Source organism: Diospyros lotus, chromosome 12 (genome assembly GCF_014633365.1).
Source record: "Diospyros lotus cultivar Yz01 chromosome 12, ASM1463336v1, whole genome shotgun sequence".
Taxonomy (NCBI): domain Eukaryota; kingdom Viridiplantae; phylum Streptophyta; class Magnoliopsida; order Ericales; family Ebenaceae; genus Diospyros; species Diospyros lotus.
Window position 1 is genome coordinate 3,857,975 of NC_068349.1, and position 25,286 is coordinate 3,883,260.

Here is a 25,286-nt window from a genome sequence, read left to right on the forward strand (position 1 = left end):
TCGTTATTTCAATTATACTTGTATACTTGTATTTTCAAGTCAATTTATCTTATGTATTTTGATGTGTAAAAATAAATAAAATAAGATGAGTCAATTTAAATTTTTTTTTACATGTTAAAATAAAAAAATTAAATTGACTAAAAAATTAAAGTACAAAAGCATAATTGAAATAATAAAAAATTTACATTGTCACACAGAAGAAGTTAAAAGTATAAAAATTAAATTAAATTAAAAATATAAGTATACAGGTGATATGGGTATTTTTCAGACAGCATGATTGTGGGTTGAGAACAGCCCAACAGATTGGCCCAATCATTTGAAGCCCGATCAGCCTAGGTTCAAAACCAGCAAGGCGAGCTCGCAAGTCGCTTAAACCAAATCCAGCTCGCGAAATGGCATGAACAACAAGCTACATCTTCGGCTTCTCACAAGGCTGCTAAGCTCGTATAATGCGGTAGGAGGGGGATTTATCAAAAATTTTCAATAGCCTAATTGGAGAATGAGTCATCTTTCACGATTTTAAACAAATCAAATCTCTACTAAAGCGGAATCTTTTCCTAATTAAAAGGAAGCAGAGATTGAAACGTTATCAACGTGATAATATCTTTTTATTTTATAATCTTATCTTAATTGTAAACATCACATGTTACAAATAGGGGTCAAAAATTATTATATGGGACACGAAAAATAATAACATACTATTATTCTATTGGAATTATAAAAGAAACAGTTATAGATTCGGGAACGTTCAGGCTGATCACGTGAAAACTCTCTTAATACTTCTTCTTTCATTTATTTTTCTTTGAAATCGTGTTTATCTTTTTAGTGCGGGCAAATGAACTGCAGTCAACCAATTCTTAAGATCGATAATAAGTATAATTAAAATAATAAAAAAAATAAATCAATAATCACGTCACAAAAACGTAAAAATACACTTGCAAAAAAAATATGAATTTAGTTGGTACAATATATAATTTTCAAGAATTTCGTTTGCGAAAGTGGGGCGGTTGCGGCTTACGCGTGCGAGATGACACGTGTCACAATCTGCGTTCTGGTCTTCGGAGTCCACGTTTAGTGTTACAAATCGAATTACTTTATTAGCCGTTACAACTTATTGAAAAAAATCCTATTTCCACGTGTACTATTAGTGATGACTTATATATATATCACACGAAATGAAACATTGTCGGGCTCGTTCCGGCCGGAGCACGGCGTTTCAAATTTGACCCGAAATGGAAACCTTTTTGACTCGACCGCCCTCAGTTGCCTTGCCTTCCCCCACTTCACTTCACGGTCAACCCTTTCTTTTGGTCTAACCTTAATATTGTTTTATAGATTTACTCATCAGAAACAATATATATATATATAATAATTATCCGAATAATAATTTGAAAGAGAAAATGTGAGCTTTATGAAAGGTGGTAGGACTCATACTAGCTGGATACGAATAATATACAAATATACGAATATACAAGGTTATTTGTTAATTCACATAAGGGAAGCGCGGCACTGTAACGGCGAGTCTCCGGACAGTGATGTCCCGGTCAGGACGGTGGGCAGCGGTAGGCGCGTGGGAAGAGATTATATCTTCCGGAAATGAAGCTGCATTTGGTGCACGTGTTATGCGAGTAGGCACGCACGATTCTCTCCATCTCCATATATCTCCATGCCCCACTACACTGAAACCCGCTTTATAAAAATAAATAATATAATAGTGGCGGCCAATCGGAGGCCGCGGCGTGTCGGAGAGTCCGAATAAGGGTCCGCCACGTGGACGAGTACATAATTCGGAATTAAGCGTCACTTTGCTTCCTTCAACGAGGGTGACTGGACTGGACTGGGAGACCGGCCCGAATGGTCGGCAGCACCGAGATTTTGAACACCGGATGGTGGAGATATTAAAATGGAAATGTTACGCTGTAATCACTAGTCACGTTTTTTTTTTTTCTTATATCACAAAAAAAGGAAATAAAATAATTATAATAATAGTAATGTAATTATAAGGAAAATAACTTATAATTTTTTTAAATAGAATAATGGGATAATTACAGTAAAATATAATAAAACAATAATATTTACATATATTTGTTAATATTCTATTAATTAATTACTAATATATTCTCACTTATTGTATAAGTGAAGGATGTATTAGTAATTGACTAATGAAGTGTCAATAAATATGTGCAAGTAGTATTTTTTAAATATAATGGTAAAATAATGTCCTTGTTTTTGATAAAAAAAAATGTCATTTTCTTACTGGTGGAACCCAGAGCGCACTGAAGCATCCCATGGACCTCCACCACTATATATAAAGCCCCTCAAGCATCCCTTCTTCACTCCATCGGCCGAGAAGATCACCTTCTCTCTCTCTCTCTCTCTCTCTCTGCATTGCAGTAGCATAGTTTAGGGATGGGTAACGCAGACTACGTGCACCCATCGGTGAATGTGGAGAAGGGGCACCGGGTGGCGGTGCCGCCGCAGCAGCCATTCATCAAGTCACTGAAAACCACCATGAAAGAGACCTTCTTCCCCGACGACCCTCTCCGGCAATTCAAGAACCAGCCACGCTCCAGGAAGCTCATGCTCGGCCTCCAGTACGTGCTCCCCATCTTCGAATGGGGTCCCCGTTATTCCCTCCCCTTCTTCAAGGCCGATCTCATCGCCGGAATCACCATCGCCAGCCTCGCCATCCCCCAGGGCATCAGCTACGCCAAGCTCGCCAACTTGCCACCCATTCTCGGCCTCTGTAAGCAAGCACCGTTACTAAGACACAAGACTCAAAAACAATGAATTCCGTATTGTTTATGGATATTATTATTCATCCAGATTCGAGCTTTGTTCCGCCATTGGTGTACGCAATGATGGGCAGCTCCAGGGATTTGGCGGTGGGGACGGTTGCCGTTGCGTCGCTGCTGACAGCGTCGATGCTGGGGAGTGAAGTAAACGCCGCCGAGAACCCCACGCTGTACCTTCATCTAGCTTTCACGGCCACGTTCTTCGCCGGAATCTTTCAAGCTTCTTTGGGGATCTTAAGGTCAGTATCACATATATAATCATCAAAGGAACTTTTAATTGGCGACAAGAAGTATTAAATCCACGCTGTCTTGTGTTGTCGGATATAAGAAAGAAAAAACCAAAACGACAGCAATCCGTTAATTGAAAACTTTGCATTGGATGGATGGATAGAGCTAGCTAGCTAGCTAGGCCTAGGCATCTCTCGTGACAGATAACCGCTGGTTTTGTAGTTTGTATTTATCTGCTATATATATATACTTCTCATGCAAAATTATAAAATTATTGTGAGATTTCAGAAAGCTCTTCACGTAATTCTTAGCCTTTCCTTAAAAAATTACTTTAATTAAGAAACTAGCTTCATCGATCCTAAATATCCTGTCCCCCCTAATTATTAACTTTTCTTATGGGTGTTTGATTATTATTATTATTATTATTATTGTTTGTGCTTGTTAGGGTAAAAGTTGGAGAACTTTATTAAGTAGCTTTATTAATTAAGAACTTTAAATTTTGAGATAAATAATTAGAGTTAACATTTTATGTAATTAAAATCTATCATATGATCATATTAATTTCTACATTAGAAACTGCATATATAAAAATCCATATATGTTAATGTTTATATATCATTGTGTTCACTCTTCTCTTGCTAATTTTGTGATAAGATTGAAACTTTGTTCTTTAATTATATATGTATGTATTATTTAATTTGGGAATATAATTAACAAGTAATTAATTAAGGTGGTATTAATAATTAATTCGTGGTTGCAGACTAGGGTTTATAGTGGATTTTCTCTCACATTCGACGATTGTTGGGTTCATGGCTGGAGCAGCCACAGTGGTTTGTCTGCAACAGCTGAAAGGAATTCTTGGTCTTGACCATTTCACCCATGGCACCGACCTTGTCTCCGTCCTGCGCTCTGTTTTCACCCAATCCCATCAGGTATATCTCCCCCACTCTCTCTCTCTCTCTCTCTCTCTGAAGCATATATATATGTGTATTATATATATATATATAAATCGTACTTTCCATATATGGTAAATGAAATCTTTTTACTGCGCTGCTAGCTTTGCTACGGATGCAAGGATGATATGAGGCTGATGAGGTCATAAACATATTATAATATTTAAAATGAAATCTTTTTACTGCTGCTAGCTTGTTTGCTACGGATGCAAGGATGATCTGAGGCTGATGAGCTCATAAACATATATTATAATATTTTGATTAATTGATGCAGTGGCGATGGGAAAGTGCCGTGCTGGGAATCGCTTTCCTTTTCTACCTTCTCCTGGCTAGATTCTTTGTAAGTTCACCCATAGATAAGTATATATGTATATATATATATATTTTTTTTTTCATTTATGCAGATGCATTCGCTTGTAAGTCTTCTCTCTCTCACTCAAGATGTATACGTATAATATATAATCAAGCTGTGTTTGTTTGTATATTCATTCGGGTTTTGATTCACTCAGAGCAAGAAACGGCCAAACCTGTTCTGGATTTCAGCAATGGCGCCATTAACGTCAGTCATCTTGGGAAGCCTTCTCGTTTACCTCACCCACGCCGAGAAACACGGCGTTCAAGTGGTCAGCCTCTCTCTCTCTCTCTCTATATATATATATATATATATGTATGTATGTATGTATGTATGTATGTATGTAAAATGGTTTCATACGAAGGTATAAGGTAGTCCGTGACGAATGAGGGCCGTAGAAGCAGCCGGATAGGGATATATATGAACATGTCTGACCAGAGAGAGAATCGTCATCGTCTTCATGTCTTGCAACTAGATCGACGCCAACTCACGAATGCTTGGATTTTTGTGTCTCTTTCTTTTTTGCCAATAATTAATGGGGTTCTGTGGGTCCCGGAAACTTGGCTTTTCCGGCCGATCACGGCCATGCTATTGGACGCTTTTGATAAAAAAAAAAAAATTGCAGTTAGAATGTTGTCAGGTTATACATGCCAATAATGGATGATGATGATCCAAATTAAGACGCTGCTAATATATATATATATATATGTTAATTTGTATGCTTATTAATTTTTTGGTTTTTGCAGATTGGACACTTGAAGAAAGGGTTGAATCCGATATCAATTACTGATCTGGCATTCGGGTCCCCCTACCTCTCCACCGCCCTCAGGACTGGCATCGTCACGGGTGTCATTGCTCTAGCTGTAAGCTTCCCTCAACTAGCAATTTCTTTTCAATTACATATATATAATTAAAATATGATAATAATTTATACATTTCTTCGTTGTAAAAATTTAAGGTAAACGGTAATTAACTAACGGCTCTGTTTGATGTGTACTCAGGAAGGTATTGCAGTGGGCAGAAGCTTTGCCATGTTCAAGAACTACCACATTGATGGCAACAAAGAGATGATCGCGTTTGGGATGATGAATATCGCTGGTTCTTTGACTTCTTGCTACCTCACCACAGGTACCCGAAATATCCAAGATACATATATGAAGGATTGATAAATTCGAATTCCTGTAATTAACCACCTTAATTTACGGGCTCGAATCTCCAGGGCCGTTCTCCCGGTCGGCGGTGAACTTCAACGCCGGATGCAAAACGGCAGTTTCGAACGTTGTGATGGCAGTGGCCGTCATGTTCACACTGCTATTCCTTACGCCACTGTTCCATTACACTCCGATGGTGGTGCTATCCTCCATTATCATCGCTGCAATGCTCGGCCTCATCGACTACGAAGCCGCCATCCATCTCTGGCAGGTCGACAAGTTCGACTTCCTCGTCTGCATCAGCGCGTACGTCGGCGTCGTCTTCGGCAGCGTCGAAATCGGCCTAGTCATCGCGGTACGAGCCCGCTGAAGCAACACCACAAGAATGATGATTTTTGGGTTCTACTTTGATATGTAGACGAAGTGTTCAACATTAGTTTTGACTTTGCATGCAGGTGGCTCTGTCTTTTCTTAGAGTACTGTTGTTTGTGGCGAGGCCGAGGACGTTGGTTCTCGGGAACATCCCTGACTCTTTGATTTACAGAAGTGTTGATCAATACCCAAATACAAACAATGTTCCAGGGATTCTGATTCTGGAGATTGATGCTCCTATTTACTTCGCCAATGCAAGCTACTTAAGAGAAAGGTAACTGAAATTTGGGAAAAGCATGAACAGATTAGGAATTATAATCTTAAGATCTGAGAGGATATCTTGCTCTTTCTGCAGGATTTCAAGGTGGATAGACGAGGAAGAAGACAAGCTAAAATCTTCAGGGGAAACAAACTTACAGTATGTTATACTTGATATGGGTGGTAAGTGAAGTGATGGATGGATTAATTGGAGACCATTTTCATTTATCTTTTTGATTGAGCTGAAACACGCCCATCTGTCTCTGGCTGGCAGCGGTTGGCAATATAGATACAAGTGGGATTAGCATGCTCGAAGAGATGAAGAAAAGCACTGATAGACGAGGGCTTCAGGTACGTGCATATATTTAGCCACCCAAAAATGGGTAATATATATATATATATATATAGTACTTTTCTAGCAGACTATCGATGTGAAATTGGGTTGGGTCGTGAGATTCTTGTCTTCTTCTACTTCTGCGTAGCTTGTGTTGGCAAATCCGGGAGGTGAGGTGATGAAGAAGCTGAACAAGTCGAGGTTCCTGGAGGCAATAGGCCAAGAGTGGATCTATCTAACAGTGGGAGAGGCTGTTGGAGCATGCAACTTCATGCTCCACACCTCCTCCAAGCCAAAGCCATCAGATTCATGGAGCAACAATGTTTGAGCCTCTGGGCACTAGCTACTACACCAAGAACAATAACCCACGAGCCAAAGATTGCTCAATGATCATTGACGGTAAGATCAATTGCATCAACTGTAATTGGGGGTGCAACACAATTGATTCTCGTGCTTGTATTCAAGTTGGAATCTTTTTTATCTTCCAACATAATGCAACTTGCAAAATGTACGCTGGAAAGTTTGAGTGGAGAGTCTTCTAGATTTCTCGAAACTAAGAACATGCCAGCCAGTCTATGTACTTTTGTGCTCTGTCTACGTTGCAACGAGATGACAAGTTTTCTCTACCACATGAGCTTGCACTTAGCCCTGTTTTATGGGTTTTTCCACACATATGAACCATGAAAATTTTCATAAATATACAAGTAAAATAAGCTTTGCCAACAAGGTTCCAATTATTACGCTAAGAAGTAAAGAAACAAGCTCAGAAAGGGGCCCAAAATGTACAGCCATTGCCTAGAGGATATTATAAAGACTTGATACCGTCTAAATATCGTATAAGAACACATTCAAGCCCCAGTACATCTCCAGAGGGGAAATTTATCGCCAATGGGAAAGGGGAAGAAAGCCAAAAAGAAACAGAAATGTGTGAACTCTACTGCTACGCTGATTTACATGTATCGGCTCAGTCTCCCCTTGTCGGGGGCTGGACACAAGCGCAAAAGGCTGCCTTCTTTCTCCTGTGGCTAATTCTTACGCCGCCATAAAGATAGTCGCGCAGCAGAATTCTTCTCTTCGTCTCTGCAATTCTAGTTCTTCCTCTGCTCTCTCTTTCGTTCTCACTATCAAGTTTTAGCAAAACAAACTGTATTTTCTGTACTTCCAGCTGCAACCTACCAATTCTTTCAGACATTCTTCGCGTCTGATCTAAAATCCTCCTACCTCTAGTATGCCTGGTTTCTTCCAACTCCATTGGAGATTTGCTGTCCGCAGAAAAGGATCTGTTTTCAATACTTTTCATCAACTTACCATTGAGATCAAACAGCTTCTGGATGGCCTCCTCAGCATCTTCCAGTTGCCCCTTCAGAGTTTCATTCTCCAGAATAGCTTTACTCTTTCGGTTCCTATCACTGCTTTCCACTTTCCTCTTCAAATCTTGTACAGTAATTTGAAGGTTTGACAATTTCTGGACATCAGAATTCAGCTTTTCCAAAGTCCTGGACTTGTTCACTTCTTGCCGCGGCCTTGAAGATGACCTGGAAATCTCTAATTTGTCCACACCCAACTCCTTTAAACCCATTATATCGGAACTGGGATGCCTATTCCTCCTTTTCTTCACTGCCTCAACCTGACGGCGCTCTGTTCCTTTCTTAGTAGGTGTAGTGACTATTCTCTTTCCTTTCCCGACATTAAGATCAATGCTGCTATCTTGATCAGCAGCATCCCATGCCTCAAGCATCGGAGTTCCAGCTTCACCCCATTCTCTCCTTCCAATCTGACAGGATGAAGATTCAGATATGTGATCAAGCATAATGTCTTTCGTGAGAAGTCCAGCCTCCACTTCAGAAACTTCAGAGGCATGCTTCACGTTTTCCAGCTCTTCAATCTGCCTCCAAGCAGCCTCTAGTTTGGAATTAGTATTTAAGTTTTCCTCTGCTGCAAGGCTTTCCACTTCAATCACCGCCTTCTCAATAGCTTTAACCCTATTTTCCAAATCCTTCAACTCGGAAGCTGCATCCGGCACCTTTTGATCTGAACTCAGTTCATTGCAGCTTTTGACATTATGATGACTCCACAATTCAGCATCCTGGAAACCAAGAACTTGATTAATTACTTTACTTATTTATGTTTATATATTTGTTGAAGACCGTGAATAGTGAACTGATGTGCTTGTTTACAGCAAACTTTTCCATGCTAGCTTACATAGACTAGGATATACATGTTCAAAGTGAGCATCTTACTAGGTACTGGACTGAACCTAATCATAAAATGTACTGAGATATTCCTTGATTCAAAATGAAAAGCCCACATAAATAGCATATCCAACTTCAAGCAATACAAAAATTAAATTGAGAAATTCATCTCAAAGCTTAAGAAAGAAACATTGTTATGATAGCTTACGGAACTTGGTGAGGGGCAAAAAAAAAAAAAAGGAATCAGCTGAAAAAGTCTAGCTGCATAAAAAGTGGTTAGTGTTAAGGATTTATCTAGTTGAATAAGAGTTGTTAGTGGACCCTTTGACTTGAATGACAACGAACCATCCCAAACATCAACTAAACTGACAAACTTGCACGAAGAACAGCCCAGTATAATTTAAGTTATTGAGCTGGAGAGAGAGCATGAGAAAAGCAAGGAGGGGGCTTATGGCTAAAGATCAAGGCCAAAGAACATGTACAGGAAAAGTAGTATGAAAATTAATTCCAAATAAGAAGCAGGACAGAAAAATTACATGGTGCAGGAATAATGCTACTAACACCAAACAACAGCAGTTGGAGTAACTGGGCCACAACATTAAGTGAACAATATTTCAGTCCAATTTAGAAGAAACCAACCAGGAAACAGAAAGTAAATCAGCATTACCTTAATTATCTCATTGTGGCTTTTCTGAAGATTTGCATGCAACAAAGTACGATTCTCCAGTGAAGATACACAATTTCTCAAAGAAATGACAGCTTGGACATATAGTGCCAACTGACCTTTCAGTTGTGCATTCTCACCTTCCAAAAAGATGATTTTCTGTTCCAACATTTCAACGTGCATATCTTTCGAGGTAATTCCATCTTCAAGGATTTTACATGATTCAGTAAGCTCACAAACCTTCTCCTCTAGCAAAGCTCGAAAGATAGTAGAAAACTGCAGTTCACAGAATAATGTAATGGCCTCACTCTCCTGCAGATCAAGTTCATTCTTTACCTGTTGCATATCGGAAACCAAACTTTCCTCTCTGTCCTTACTTTTTTCATGTCCTTCACGCAATAGGTGCAGTCTAACCTCAAGTTCCCGTTTCTTTTCAGAAAGGCCCAGATTCTTGTAGCTCAGATGAGCTTTGTCTTTGGATAGTTTAATAACCCACTTTTGTTGGTCATCCCTAATCATCTTAACCTCATCTACTTCCCTCTTCAGATACTCCACTTCTTTTTGCAACTCTGATTTCTCTTTCTCAGTGGTGGCGAGCTTCAGTTCTGCTTCAGAAAGTTCAATTTCCTTTTGGATCAACAGCTTCTTGCCATTTGCAATATCATGATTCAACTGATCGCTACAAGATGTTACCGTCCTCAACTTGTTCTGTAAATTCATCAACAATTCTTTCAGATTCATATTTTCAAGTTGTACCACTTCCAAGTTTCCTCCCATTCTTCTTAGTTTGCTCTCAAGGGCAATATTCACACAATTCAGTTTGTAAATATCTTCACTGATCTCTTTACATTCTGCAGATTTCTCACTGAAAATATTCGTCAAAACCACAGAGAGGTTATTCTGAGATAATATCTCACACAATAGAGAAATGTTTTCTGCTTCTAGATTATGGTTTTTTCCCTCCATCTCCAATAATTGTTTTGTCAAGGATTTCCTTTCTTCAAGCAAACTTAAGTTTTCTATCTGAAAATTTTGGCAGGCACCTTGCACATCCACCAACTCCACATGAAGGTTCTCTTTTTCAGTTGTTAATACTTCCTCTTTTTGGTTCCCTTTCCTCACTTTCACTTGCAGTTCTTCATTCATCTGAAGAAGCTTGTTTGCCTCGATCTGTAACATAGATAATTGTTTGTCTTTTCTCTGGAGTTCCTGGTCAAGAATGTGTCTTTCCATCTCAACGGTTTTTGACTCTAAACTTAGTCGCTGAAGTATTGTGACAAGAACTGATGACTCAATTTCCAGCTGCTGCTTTTCACTCCAGATTTGATTAAGAGAACTTTTTGCATCTTCAATCTTGCTTAGCATGTGGCTCAAATATGCTTGGTCTAACCTGATTTTACCTTCATCTCCATGGTCTAGATCAATCTCCAAAGCTTTTAACAACTCATAGATTCCTATCCTAAATCTGCTGTTCTGGTCGGACAAGGATTTCACTTCTATCTTCTGCTTAAGATTCTCCTGCTCTAATTCAGAAATTATCTCTTCTGACAGTTTGAGTGATTCCTGGACTTTCTGGCAATCAATCACCAGAGAGTGGTTCTTCTCTCCCATATCTTTTACACACCTCTGCAAGATGAAGATCTCAAGTTGATAATCTACAGATCTCTCGAGCTCCTCTTCAAGTTCCCTCCCCTTGTTGAAACCTTCTTCTTTAAGGCAACTAATCTGATTTTCCATTCTGGCCAACCGTGTCTCACTCATTTGCCTGAAACTAGCGTACTTTTGTCTTTCTACATCCAAAGAAACATGTAGTTCTTCTACTTTGAGGAGGGTGGACTTTTTCTCTTCGTAAAAAGCTGAGTATTTCTCTTCCAGTTCTCTGTATGTCTTCTCAAGGACTTCTAATCTTTCCCTGGTGATATTGCCCTGGGAAACTAAAGCCCCATTCTCATTGATAAGATTAGATTTCTCATTTTGAAGCAAGTGACATGAATCTTCTAGGCTTCTTGATCTTGCTTTCAACCCTACAAGTTCATCGTGGACATTGTAAAGGGAATTCTCCAGAAAGGTGGTTTTTTCAGTGAGCTTCTCCAATTCCTCAGTCATTACCTGTAACTCGGTTATTAGAGTGCCCTTCTCAGCAACAAGGGTGGCTTTCTCTGCCAAAAGAGAATGGAAGGACTCTTCCAGTGTCTTTATCTTATCTCTAGCCCCATTTAACTCAACACTCATATCTGAAAGGGACTTCTCCAAGAGGGCATTCTTCTCAAGAAGTTTTTCCATAATTTTCAGCTTCTCCAGAAGTGCTCCTTTCTCAGTCCTTTCTCTCTCACAATTTTCTTTTAGATTTGAGTTCTCATCCTGCAACTCCTTTACTGATAATTCAAAACATTCTGGGTTAACACCCACTGCATCAATCTGGTTCAACAAAGCCTGGTGTCTCATGATCAACTCATTCAGTTCCTCTTTCAGACAGTAAATTTCTTGTTGAAGAGCATTCCTTTGATCCATACGGAGTTCAACCTCCTGTTCAAGCTTCCCTTTACTCTCCTTTATGCTACAGAACTCATTTTGCATCTCTTTTATTGTTATGGCTGAAGATAAGCTAAGCTCATTAAGGATCTTGTTTTCCTCCTTAATATTCCCAAGTTTGTCCTGTAAACTCTTACTGTGAGTCTCAGTGTCTCTTAAGAGTTGAGCCCTGACCTGTAGTTCCAAAGTCAGAGATCTCAGTTCTGCCTGAGTTTGAGAGTGCAAGTGCTGCAAAGTTTGGAAAGCAGTTTCAGCCTCAATAAATCTCATTCGCTCTTCTTGTATGCCTGTCCACAATCTTCCCAATTCCTTCTGCTTCTCCGTTAGCTCTTCAGTTTGAGAACCCATCTTCAGCACCAAAGATTCAAACTCAGATTGAAGAGATTGATTTGATTTTTCCAATAGAGAACACCGTTCCTCAGTTCCCTTCAACTTTGCAACCCCACCATCTATTTCACCAGTAAGCCTGTGGACCTCCTCCTGAGCACAACATAGTTTATGCTCCAGACTTGAAATAGTCTCCAAGCACTGGTGGTACTGGAGAGCAGCAGCTTCCTTCTCCCCGGTCAATTTGGCCAGAGCTTGCTTCAGAGTTTCAACTTCCCTTTCAGCTGTTTCAGCTCGTTCAATAAGCTTTCTAGCATCCCCTTCAACAAGGAGTCGCCTCAATTCCAGAGTTGATATCATCTCCAAAAATTGGTTATATTGATAGAGAGCAGCATCCTTTTGAGCTTCTAATGTGGCAAGGTCTTTCTTGAGGGCTTTAGCTTCAGTTTCAGCTTTATCGGATTCCTCATTGAGTTTTCCCGCATCCTCTTTGGCATTAGAAAAAACCTTCTCTAAATTTGCAATCTTTTCTAAACACTGCTGGTACTGAAAGAAGCTAGCTTCCTTTTCAGCTTCTAGTTTAGTGAGAGCTTCCCTCAAAGTTTGAACTTCACCTTCAGCTTTATTTGCCCGTTCATTAAGCCCTCTGGTAGCCTCTTGCGCTGCAGACACTTCTGACTCTAGCTTTGATAATCTCTCCAAACACAGCTGGTATTGTGCTAGGCCAGCCTTCTTTTCAGCTTCTAGTTTGCCTAGGGTGTCCTTTAAAGTCTGAATTTCCTTCTCAAACTTATCCACCACTTCAGACTCAGGAAAGGATCGATCCCTGGTAATATGTTTCTCCTTGCCCAGAAGGCTTCTTTCCTTTTCCTCTGACTCATGAAAATTGAGACCTGTTTTCACCATTCCCTCGGCCAATTTAGCATTGTCTCCACCAGACCCTAACATGTCATTGAACTGTTTCAAGCCCTTTATGTTTGTTATAGAATCAGACTCTTCAGTATGAGCTCCATGGCTCTTCACAGAATGGAAATGTGACAAAGAAGGGCCTAAAGCATCCTTTTTCAAGCCATCATGATCAAACAGTGCGTGTATAGGGGGTAAAATCTCAGGTGTGCGAGGATCTGTCTCAGAAGCAGAACTTGCAGGTGGTGAATCATCAGTCAGGACCATGGAGACTTGATCTGGAAAAACTTCTGCCATAGTCCGATGAGCCTGCCGAATTACTCCAGTTGCATGATCATATCTTTCAGCCAATGCACGATATGCTCGATAGAATTCTTCCACCAATTTCATAAGTTCTGGGCGTCTCTTGTAATACATCTCTGCCCTCCTTGCAAAGGAATCAGCATCTTCTTCAATGATTTTGATCATTGCTTTGACTTTGGCATCCATGTCTATGTAAGTAAACAAGAAAATATTTTATAAGCACCACACATGCATAATTACACACAAACTGGGGCCTAGAGTGAATAAGGGAGAGATGTGGAATGAAAACATAAAATCACAATTTTTTGAGCCTGCACCAAAATACTTGGACATGAGAAAAAAGCAAAGTATCCAATCCAGCAATTACATGTGGACTAAAAGTATTACTATTACAAAAAATTTGTTGACCACATCAAATTAAATGAAACTGAATCCTTTTCCACAAAAATGAAGTTGCATTGGATTCTTTTGAGCATGAACAAACATGTACACCATACATAAATCCACAAACATTATAAGGAAGCGACACAAAGCCAGATCTGGAACATTGTACTAATATAGAACATTAACTACCCAAGACACATTACGCGTTCAGGTATAATATTGAAATTTAATATATGTACTATCAGATAGGCATTTCCTCCACACAGTTGGAATTTATTACCGCTAACTTAACTAAAAATAAATAGATAGATATTCAATATCTCCCTTTATATGCACGCATAATAACATCACATGCATGACAATATTTAGAGGACAAACTGCAGCATGGCCACTCAAATCTGCATGATCAGCCCCCATCGTGATAATCAAACTAGATAGGAGGTACCATATAGAAAGCCATATGAGCAGATCCACCAACACAAGTCAATCAAAAAGGCATCGCCACTTGAATGGGGTGCTCTATACAACTATTATCCAGAAAAAGCCAGTTCATAACTATAGCACATTGCATATTTTTAAGTATTCAACAAGAAGCAAACTGCACCTGCAGGAAAGAAAGCTATACCTGTAAGATTCTCCTGCAGCCATTTAGAATTTTTGGGACTAATGTGGCTGTCCCACCACCAAGAATACATGCGTCTTGAATCTGAATGCGACAGGGTTGCCATGGCTCGAATAAACTTTGCAGACTATCTATCGATACCCACCAAGCTAAAGCTCAATTCATGGACAAATACAGAACAGAGGTAATAATCCACCAGATGCCTATGGTTCTAAACAACCTAATTCAGTTCCAATTGACGTGATTTGAGTCTTAAATCTTTCAGTTCTCGTACCTAGTCAGAAACAAAAAAAAAAAAAAAGAAGCAGAATTCAGTTTTGTACGAATGTAATGAGAGAGAGATCAGATCCTAGAGACCACCACGGAAGATCAGAGATGCAGAACTGGCGAGCGAGTTACCTGACTAATCAATACCAAGTCCAGAAATCATCCACAAAAAATTGTTGCCGAAACAGGAAGTTGATGAACCTAATTCACAAAACAAATTAAAAAAAGTTAGAACAAAAAGGATAGATAATCTGAATTTCTTTTCGGTTTGGGGAAAGTAAAGTGAAGAGTTCCTATAAACAAATACAGGGGCAATACGTAAATCCTCACAATCTTCCAGAACAATTTTCTGAACTTGTTCAGCACAAAATGGCTTCAAATTAAGAAAACATGCCGTTTGATTCAGGGACAATTTTTCTGTGATTTTCAGTTAACAACTGGATGATCATTTTAGAAAGTAGAAACAACACAACAAAACCACATCCCAAGTAAATAACAATAAATAAATAAACCTCGAAAGATCACAGCATTCTCGGATCACCAACAAATCCATCAGGATTAAGAGGCAGAGATGATTAAAAAAAATGGAAAAAGGCAAAAAAGAAGCATTGAACATTGATTAAGCGATCTCACCAGAGAAAACCAAACAAAGCTGCGTCTGGATTCGATAATTTTGACTGCAGCTGCAAGAAGACATCCCCAGCTGCTTCCTTCTCTCTTAACCCATTGCTCTCTCTCTCTCTCTCTCTCTCTCTCTCTCTGCACTTTTTGGGCTTTCAGAACACTGTGCTGGACCCTTTAAGGAACTGCAACGTGGGCAAAGAATCTTAGAAAGGAGGGGCAAAACAGAGAAACCGGAGGAAACAGCAAACAAATTTATAATTTATAACGTGCTAATAAATGAATTTTATTTCTAAATAAAATATATCTTATTTTTAGTTTTAAAATAATATACTATATTTATTATTCACTAATAAAATTATTTTAAAACTGTTATGATTATTTTTCAGACCACTTCTTATGAGTTAGACGCGACCTAATAGTCATGTCCCATCTCCTGAAGTCTAATAGGTCCAAGACCGAGCTCGTTAGAATAAGGTCACGCATCGCTGAGACCTGAGCTCAAGCTGCAGAATCGAGCAAGCTCTCCGCAATGCTTTTAGCTCGCTAGCCTAACCAAGCGAGCTCTCAGAGATGCTTCCAACTTGCTAGTCTAACCATTCAGCTTGCATAACAACAAAACTATTGAATAAACAGATGCGTGACCCATCTACTTTACCTGAGGCAAATCAAATCCTTAGTAATACGGAACCCACTCCCAATTTTATGGAATTAATAAGGACACTTTGTCTTCCATGATATTATCCTTCTATTTATAGATTTTATGAAAATTGTAAACATCTCACACTATAAATAAGGGTCAAAAATACCATTGTAAATTGATAGACAAGAATGATATATTGTTACTCTACCGAAATAATTAGAGAATAGTCGTGAACTAAGAATCATTATGGCCGAACCATGTAAAAAATTTCATATGTGTGACTTATTATTTGTTTTTATTTATTTATTCTCTTTACATTTGTGATCATTTTTCTTATTGCAGGCTTATAAATCACAGTCGACCAACTCCGAACGTCGAGAAAAACTAAAATAATATATCTTATCTAAAATTACCTTATATCTATTGGAGCTTAATTACCTTTTATAATAAATAAAGGCAACGTTAATTATTGTCTCATATATTATTTTTAAATAAAATATATTATTTTTAATTTTAAAATAATTTTATTAATTAATTAAGTAAAATTCTAAGTATTTCCATAGTAATGATTAATTAATAATAAATATATCTTATTTTTTATATTTTATTTTTAAACATTTAAAATTAATATTTTAAATATAAATTAATAAAACTATTTCTAAAATTACTCTTATTATAATATCGCAGTGAATCAGCACAAATGCGCAAAATGCGGCTGGAAAATGAAATGACGAGATTACCCCTGGTAAGAAAATCCGTGATGTTGATGCCGTTTTGGTGGGCCTTCCAGAAGCGGACTGGCCACCCGCCACCAAACAAAGCCTATGTGGTTCGAGGTTAGATTACTTTATTATTTGTTAAAATCCCCCTGGATGGATGTCCCATAAATCCATTTACGAGAGCACCTGCAGAATGTGACAGTCCGCGCCATGACTTCAGGAATTCAGACCCTTGTTTGCTTGCGGGTACCCCCATCATGCATGTAGGACTGAGTGCGTGGTGCAATGCGCAAGGGTACTTTAGACTTTTCACTTGATGCCCACTGACTTCCTACAATACTATTATTAAATGGATTACAATTTAAAACATTTAAGACACCGTTTGTTAATTAAAATATAAATATATTTTTATTTTCTTAATATATTTGTTAAATTTATTTGATAATTTTTAAAAAAAATATATAATTTTTTATTTGATATTTTTTAAATATACATATTTTTTGTATTTTTTATATATACTTATCTTTCATTCTCAAAATAAACATATCTTAAACCTTACAGATAAAAAAAAATAACGCATATATCCTTTAGTGTATATTAAAAAGTTTAACAAATAATTTGTTAAAAAATTTTAAACGCTTCTTAATCTAATATTGATCTTTCCATATTTTGATGTTAAAAATATTTTAATCTATTTTGATATAACTTTATCTTATTTATTTTAATAAATATTATATATTATTTTTAATATTTAAATAATATAATAAATATTTAAAAAATCCATTTTTTTTTTTTCAATTGGCATGGGCATGGGGGATGAGACGAGACAAAATTATGGGCATGGCATGGTGTAGGGAAGGTGCATCATCAAATATTCAGCATGGCATGGTGTAGGGAAGGTGCATCATCAAATATTCAGCCCAGATCATGGGCCCAATCGTAATAGTGGTTAATCATTTCAGCTGTCGGTAATTTGCAAGATTCTGGGTTGACCTTTGATCCTTTCTTCTTCCCGGTGTGTTTGGATTCAGGAATAATTAGACCCCATATCTCCTATATTTCAATAATTGTGCAAAATATTTTGACCAAATACATATTTTATCTCGTCTACTTATATATTTTTTTATTTAAATACTTAATTTTTTTATTTAATTACTGAACTATTTAATTTTGGGTTAATTATGTAACGCCCGTAAATAGCTATTAATTTAATTTTGGGGGTAATTGAATTTAAGAGAAATATCAAAATAATTTGTGATGGTTAAATAAAATTAAATTAGGTGATTTTAAGGAAATAAGAAATTAAGATAATTAATTTTGTTATTTGGGAATTTCTGGAAAGAGAAAAAAATTAAAATAAATCAAGTTGTGGGATTTTTAGAAGTTTCGGGCGTTTCTATAATTAATATAGGGGGCGAGATTGTAATTAATGGAAAGTTAGGGGTGCTGGCGTGAGTTGCGGAAAGGCCGAAAAATCACTTTAAGTATAACTTAATTCACATATGTGTTGAAAAAGCATGCGGGCGCGAGCGGTCGCGCGCGAGGCGGCCAAGCAGCGGGCGAGGGATCGAAACCGGGCAAGCGCGCGAGGGGAGAGAATTAATTCAGCCCCTAGACGTCAAAACGACGTCGTTTTGATAGAGGCGGTGGCCTCCCAGCGTTGCCACGTGGCGCCCCTGCTTTACTTAATTTTGGCCGCTTTTAAGCCCGATTTCGGGCGTGATTTTGAGCAATCAAGCAGTAAAAAAATTGCAGAAAAGAGCAGCGAACGTGCGACGTGAATTTGGGTGATTTTAGGGCTGAAAAATCGAATTAAATTTCGTTTAATCTCGGATTTAATTATCCAGGTATGTGCCTAAGTTAGTAATTAATATTTTTCTGCGGTTAAAATGTTATTTAGAGTTCAATTTTATTAATTTTGTCTATAATTGAAATATTGCAGTTTGTATAACTTTGACCGTGTTTGGTCAAATTGAGCCTAAGGTTATCTCCGGAAAGGCAAGTTCTCTATACCCTCATTGTCAATTCTTTCGTTATCAATTTATTTGACCTCCCTTCGTTGGATTTGGCTGTTAATAAATTATAGAATTTAAACGGTGTGTTTAATAATTTAATTTATTAACCTGGTTTCGAGGGTATTATTCGTTGATTGCCTATGGGAGTTTGTATCACCCCCAAGCTTATGGGAATGATGTCGTACTCACCCGGGACTAGGTTCTTAGCTGTCGGGTATTATTATTAGATTTTTGGTTATTTATTGGCTAGAGTGGTTATGCAGTGGGGGCAAGAGTTAGCTGTACGGTGACGGTGTGACTGTTATACAGTCTATTTTAGGCTGTTAGATGGTCTCTCCTGGTCACTGACCGCTGATCGGTGTCAGGCACTGCTGACCTACTCTACCGTTATGTGATTATAGCATACCTGATTATTTTATTTTTGTTGCATGGTTTGATATGCACATGGGTTCGGGCTGCATGATGGGATCATCATGATTTGGTTATGCTTGATCACAGACATTTTAGATTGGTCAGGTTGCATCCAGCACGGGCATATGCATCGCGTGTGATTTACTACGTGGGCGGAGCATGGCCTGATGCTTGGATGTATGGGCGCCTTGTATCACGTTGATGCTCATTACGCCTTGCATTTTATATGCATTGCATGGTTACTGGTAGTTATTAGTTCTCAGACGGGAGTACCGTTCAGATGGAGCCTTTGGCTCGGCTGTCGGGAGTACCGGCAGGGATACGGGTGACGGGAGTACCGACCCGGGACAGTGCGCACAGGTTTGTGGTGATTTATGTTGCCTTTCAGGGCAGCGGCAGGTTGGTATGGGACTTGGGTGCCAGGTGCTTTATGTGGGCCCCAATGATCGGTATATGTTTTATTATGGTGCACTGTTGCGTTGTTGCGTCACATGGGTTGTGTGTACATGTGGGTTTATTTTTTGGATGATCTCTTCTTCTGGTTCATTTACAGCCTTCCTTTTCATATAAACTTGTTGAGTCTTGCGACTCACCTTGCTTTCCATCATTCCAGGTAAGGGTAAAGCAAAAGTCGATGGCGAGGACCGCGCTACCTAGCAGCCAGCCATGTCGGTAGGGTGTACAGTTAGCTGCCCCTGTTTTCTCTGATGTTTTGTTAGTAGTCCTGACTCTTATTTTTTACTGTGCCGGGTTGTCCCTCGTTTTTCCTACTTATTGGCATAAGGTTTGTATATATTTTTATATACTCCTTGACTGCTGTTCCAGCAAGGTACTTGTTGGCGTGCATGTATATTGTTTTGCTTCCGCTATTGTATTTTTCGTATGTATGCATGCCAGGGTATTTTCGTCTTGTGTTTGTTTCTCTTCTCTTAGGTAGGCGCTCTCGTTCAGATAGACCGGGCGGTTGGGATATCCGGGCGAGGGTGCTTACAAATTATATTTTAAAACTTTTTATTATTTCAATTACACTTCTGAAATATAAAATTTTAAATCAATTATACACATCTACAAATTTGTTAGGAATAATAAATTAAATATGGTTCAGTGTTATAATTGAAATAACAAAAGTTTAGCGATGCAATTGACTCGAAATGCATAGTTCAAGAGTGTGATTAAAATAACAACAAATTTTAGTATTTAAATAATAAAAAAACATACAAGTATAAGGAGTAAAATATATATTTTGTCAAATATTTTTTAATTTTTGATAAAGTATAATAACTATTCTTAAGATTTGATGTACATTGTATTTTCTCTTATTATTTGTTAATTTTATTAAATATTAAAAATTATTAAAATATATTTATATTTAAAAAATAGTTTTCATTTTTCTTTCTTCTCAAGCCTCTCATTTGTTTCTTTCTCTCTTGGTTGGCAACAACAGCAGTAACGATGGCAACATTATTATCCCTTTAAAGCTCCAATCGTGTTATTAGTCATTTTAAATTTTGAACCACCTTCTAGATGTAGAATGATTTAAACGACAAAATGACAATAGTAACAATAAATTTCTCTCACTCTCCCTCTCTCTTTCTCTCTCTCTCCCCTTTATAATAAACCCAGATTTATCTTGATTTCATTGTCCTTCCAAATGGAATGATCATTTCAAATTCATAACAATTTGAAACGCGAGATGGAGGCAACAATTCAATGAAAAATGTGACGACTGTTTGACTTTATCTATCTCTTCTGCAATAAATCGAGATGGTTTAGGTACATTGTCTTTATAGATTTGGATAATTGTTAGATTTGGAACAATTTAATCGATGGAACAACAATGGCGATTTGATGGAGTCGACAACAATTATAACACCCTAAGAGTCCAGAGAATAGTAGTATATATCAAGGATAAGTAAGAAAAGAAACAATACTAGATGGATATCTTTTGCGTTGAATGTATGCAAAGAACTTTTGGATTAAACTTGTTTGAGATGGAAAAGCTCAAAAAATATGTGACATCTTGGGAAGTTCGCATAGGCACATCAGGGTAAGTTGTTCCGATCTTTCCAATTGCTTGATGCAGAATGTTACACGTGGTATCAGAGTTGACCTGGGCTATGTGTTGGGACCGTGCACTAGCCAAATGAGGGTACTTGACAGGAGACATTGGACGGGGGAAATATATGACCAATTATAAGGTCGTATGACGAGGATATCATGTGCTTAAAGGGAGAGAATGTAATACCCCAAGAGCCCAAATAATGATAGTATACATCGAGGATAAATAAGGAAATAAACAACACTAGTTTGATACCTTTTGAGATGAATGTAGGCAAATAACTCTCAGTTTAAGCGTGCTTGACTTGGGAAAGCTCAATGATGAGTAACCCTCTGAGAAGTTCGCGTAGACCCATCAGGGTAAGTTGTTTCAATCCTTACTATCGCTCGATGCGGGATGTTACAACCATGGTTCAACTATTTCTATTTCTCTTATTTGCAATGAACTTAGATTGTTCTTATAGTCATTGACAACCAATCCATATTTGGAATGATCTAAATAGTTGGAAAATGATGAAGTTTTGGTGGATGATGTTGATCCATTAGGGTATGGTCATTCAAGAGTGGGAATGAATTAAGTGTTTAAAATTTTTGTCCCTTTTAATAAATATTATTGATTAATTATTTTCTTTTAATTAAATTCTTGTTATTTAATTTTAAATAAATTAATATTTTATAACTATGTATATGTAAGTTTGAGATTAATAAATTGCAAGTCACAAGATATAACAAAAATAAATAAATGAGACACAAGACAATTTATAGTGGTTTGATGTCTTCACACACACATACTCCACTCTTCTAAGGTTTCAACCACCCTTGGGGTTCCACTAATCTCACAAAGGTTTATACACTAGCTCACATTGAAAACTATATACATTTCTAGATTACAATGGATTCTATAAAAACCACAAACACTAAGGTTTTTTCCTTATCTTACCTTGAAAACTAGATTCACTTAGATTTTAACAGTTCTAAAAAATCTATACAATCCACGATGATAATTTAATTGTTCACGAATAATTGTCTACACTTGGACACAAATAAATAATTAAACACAAAATATACAAGGCAATAATATTTAAATAAATAAATAAACGATTATCTCGGTTTGAATGGAGAATATCGAATTTGGCTTTGCGATATCTTTTTCTCCTCTTGCCTTATGGCTCTTCAGTGGATGAATAATGAATATTTGAGAGTTTTGAAATGTTTGGAAATTAGTTTGAGAGCTTTTGAAAGTTTTGGATGTGCAATATGTGCAATAAATGCTCTCTAAAATGAATTTGGAGCTATTTATAAGTATTCTGAAAATTACTATAACGACACTGTAACAGTCAAGTTCATTATAGCAATGATAATATGTACTGTAGTAACAGTCAAAATTCTGATCGTTGGGGAGTACTATAGTGGTACTGTAGCAATTGTGAAAAAATGATTTTTTTGTCTGAATTTTGTAATTTTTTATATATTTTAAAATTACTATAAAAATAATTTTAATAGAAAATAACATTTTTGAAAATAAATACACTATATAAAAAATGTTTAATAAATTAATTTAAAATATATTTTTAATAGAAAATAATATTTTTGGTATTACATATACTATGAAAAATATTTTATAAATTAATCTAAAAAATATTTTAATAGAAAATAATATTTTTGGTAATACATAATTCGATACTATAATTAATATATTTAATAAAAATACTCTTTTTGTTAATCACTAAAAATATTATATTTTGTATATTGAAAATTCTCTTTTTATTAATTATTAAAACTTAATTAATATGTGCAAATTGGCTCAACAGATAACACCGATAGTAAGTCTCCCATTTCTTTCTCTCTTTATATTTTTTTTGTGATGAATCTAGATTTATCATAGATAAACTTAAACAATTTGATTCATTTGTGATGAACCCAAACAGTTTTGGTGTTCAGGATCTCATATGGTTGTATAAGATTTTAAAACTTTTTACATCTAATTATATATAAAATCATATGAAACTTAGGTGTTTAAGCAACATATAATATCCATTGAATGTAAAATTGCACAATTCAGTAAAATACCTCTTTAAATATTCAAAAAATAAAATATAAAAAGTTTCACAAATTGACATTTTACTCCTCAAATGTGAAGAGCCTAGTTACTCCACGTCAAGCAACCTTTCAAAACTCTTTAACGTCATGTTTAATGTGTTGTTCAACCAACAACTACACGCACGTTTACTATAAGCATATTATATTTTGTGGTATGTGATTCAATATTTTTTATCATTAGTATTTCTTACTAATAAAAATAATAAACTTCTATGGTACTCAACCCTTCCTTATTTACGGTCTTCATTTAATAAAACTAAGGACTATGAATAATTTAAGATTTTTTATACTAAATAATTTTATCATTATATTCATAATAACTTAAGAATGAGATATCTAATAACAATGAATGCTAGGAATTCATTAATATCAAATTAGAGGATCATGAATGAAAATAAAATACTATTCATTAAATATAAGAATACATCAAAATACTATATTATCTAAATATAGTATTAAGCATATCATTAACATTGTGATAAATTCAGGTCAATTTGGGTTCATTTTCTCTCTTTTCAGATCGTTGTCAACAATGATTGCATGTTGTTGTTGTTTTTTTTTTTTTTTTTTAAATCAAATAATAGATAATTGATAAATAGATGAAGGGTGAAATAGTTATTTAATTTTTTTGTTTAACAGTATAAGTGATTATTATTGCTATTTATCAAAAATCAAGGATTATTCTCACAATTTTACCAAACTCTACGAATGTTGTTTACAATTTACCCATGAATTTGCGGGCGTAATGAAATTGTTATTTATACAATTTAAAAAAAAAAAGAAATTCTTATTTGCACATTGTAAATAAATATTTTAAAAAATTAATTCATAATTTTAAAATTAATTTCAATTAACTTCTAAACCTAACTAACGAGTGTGGATACAACACGTGGCATTCAATTATTAATTAAAGAAGAGGTCGGGGCATCAGTTACTTGGTTTGTGTGACACTCTATCTATGCTTTTCAGGAAAGAAAAGCAAGCTAGGTCGGCTTTGGCAGTCTTCCATGATTCCGATCCTGCCACGTGTCTAATTATAACTTCTCCTTTTAATTTACTAAAATATATTATTTTTATTAAATTAAGAAAATACACACCTGTAAAAGGCTATATACAGTAAACACGTACCGACAAAAGCTGTGAAAAGACAAAAAGGCCCCGAACGGCCATTTGCCTGGGGACGCTACTAAGGCTGAAAAGATAAACCAAACGGTCAAAAAGAAAAAACAAAAATATAAAACCATTTTTGCCCTTTTTACTTATTTCGAGGCATAATAGGAATAGAAATATAAAAAATGTTATTGGTATATATTTTGAGTTACATAAAGGTGTATCAATGATAAAAAAGTCTTTTATGAAGCGCATAGAAGCACGTGAGGCGTATGGAGGCGATGGGTATTTTGGTCATAATACCCCTTTATGTAGTCCAAGATGTACAAAAGTGATGTACAAGTAGCATGATTCCATAAATAAAGTTTTATTATAAGGTCAGACAAACTCACAGAAAGACTTATAGAATAGTGTCGAAAAGACCAAAACACCCTTCACTGCACAGCCCAGCCCTCGTCTCTCTTATTTCTTTCTCCCATGGCGGATTTGTGCACAGATCCCTCGCTTCCTTCCTCTTTGTTTTCTCCGCGTGACCATCGCGCCTTACCTTGCTTGTCACCTCGCCGATCGCGCAGAGAAGACAGGAAGGAAGAAGGCGAGGGCTCTGCAAAACATCCATGGAAGAAGGGAGAAAGGAGAGAAGCGAATGTGGGCGAGGGCAACTGGGTTATTTTGACCCTATTCAATTAGCCCGTTTGTAAGGATGTCGGGCAATGTATAATTATTCCCAGAAATATTATACCCGCAATTAAGATGTTAGCTTTCATGGAAAGTTAAAAATTATTTTTATAACAAAATATAGAGTAAACAAGTGAAATTATGTAGAGTTTTATCACATTACTATTAAGTAATTCAGTTAATAAATTTCTTTAGTTTTTGAGTAAAATATGTAGAAACTCACATAAGCATTTATTTAAGCTCTTGGTGGATAAAAATTAATCTCTATATAATAAATTTCTTTTTTTTTTT

The 25,286-nt window shown here is 36.5% G+C and overlaps 3 protein-coding genes across 3 annotated transcripts in view; 1 reads left to right on the top strand and 2 right to left on the bottom strand.

Moving 5' to 3' along the window:
* LOC127786488 (autophagy-related protein 9) overlaps positions 1 to 25,286 on the bottom strand; it is a gene marked incomplete in the record, with an annotated part of 1,007,132 nt that overhangs the window by 842,622 nt on the left and 139,224 nt on the right.
* LOC127786496 (sulfate transporter 3.1-like) lies at positions 2,353 to 7,067 on the top strand. Its single transcript, XM_052313937.1, has 12 exons — positions 2,353 to 2,746; positions 2,827 to 3,034; positions 3,784 to 3,955; positions 4,251 to 4,316; positions 4,486 to 4,599; positions 5,075 to 5,191; positions 5,330 to 5,456; positions 5,548 to 5,834; positions 5,935 to 6,125; positions 6,207 to 6,292; positions 6,384 to 6,460; positions 6,592 to 7,067. Exons 1-12 carry the CDS (start codon positions 2,410 to 2,412, stop codon positions 6,769 to 6,771), a joined length of 1,962 nt encoding a protein of 653 aa, XP_052169897.1. The 5' UTR covers positions 2,353 to 2,409; the 3' UTR covers positions 6,772 to 7,067.
* On the bottom strand, positions 7,215 to 15,415 carry LOC127786482 (protein NETWORKED 1D-like). The gene is made up of 5 exons (XM_052313904.1): positions 15,274 to 15,415; positions 14,773 to 14,841; positions 14,377 to 14,647; positions 9,303 to 13,555; positions 7,215 to 8,529 (listed from the first exon to the last, which is right to left on the bottom strand). Exons 3-5 carry the CDS (start codon positions 14,477 to 14,479, stop codon positions 7,408 to 7,410), a joined length of 5,478 nt encoding a protein of 1,825 aa, XP_052169864.1. The 5' UTR covers positions 14,480 to 14,647; positions 14,773 to 14,841; positions 15,274 to 15,415; the 3' UTR covers positions 7,215 to 7,407.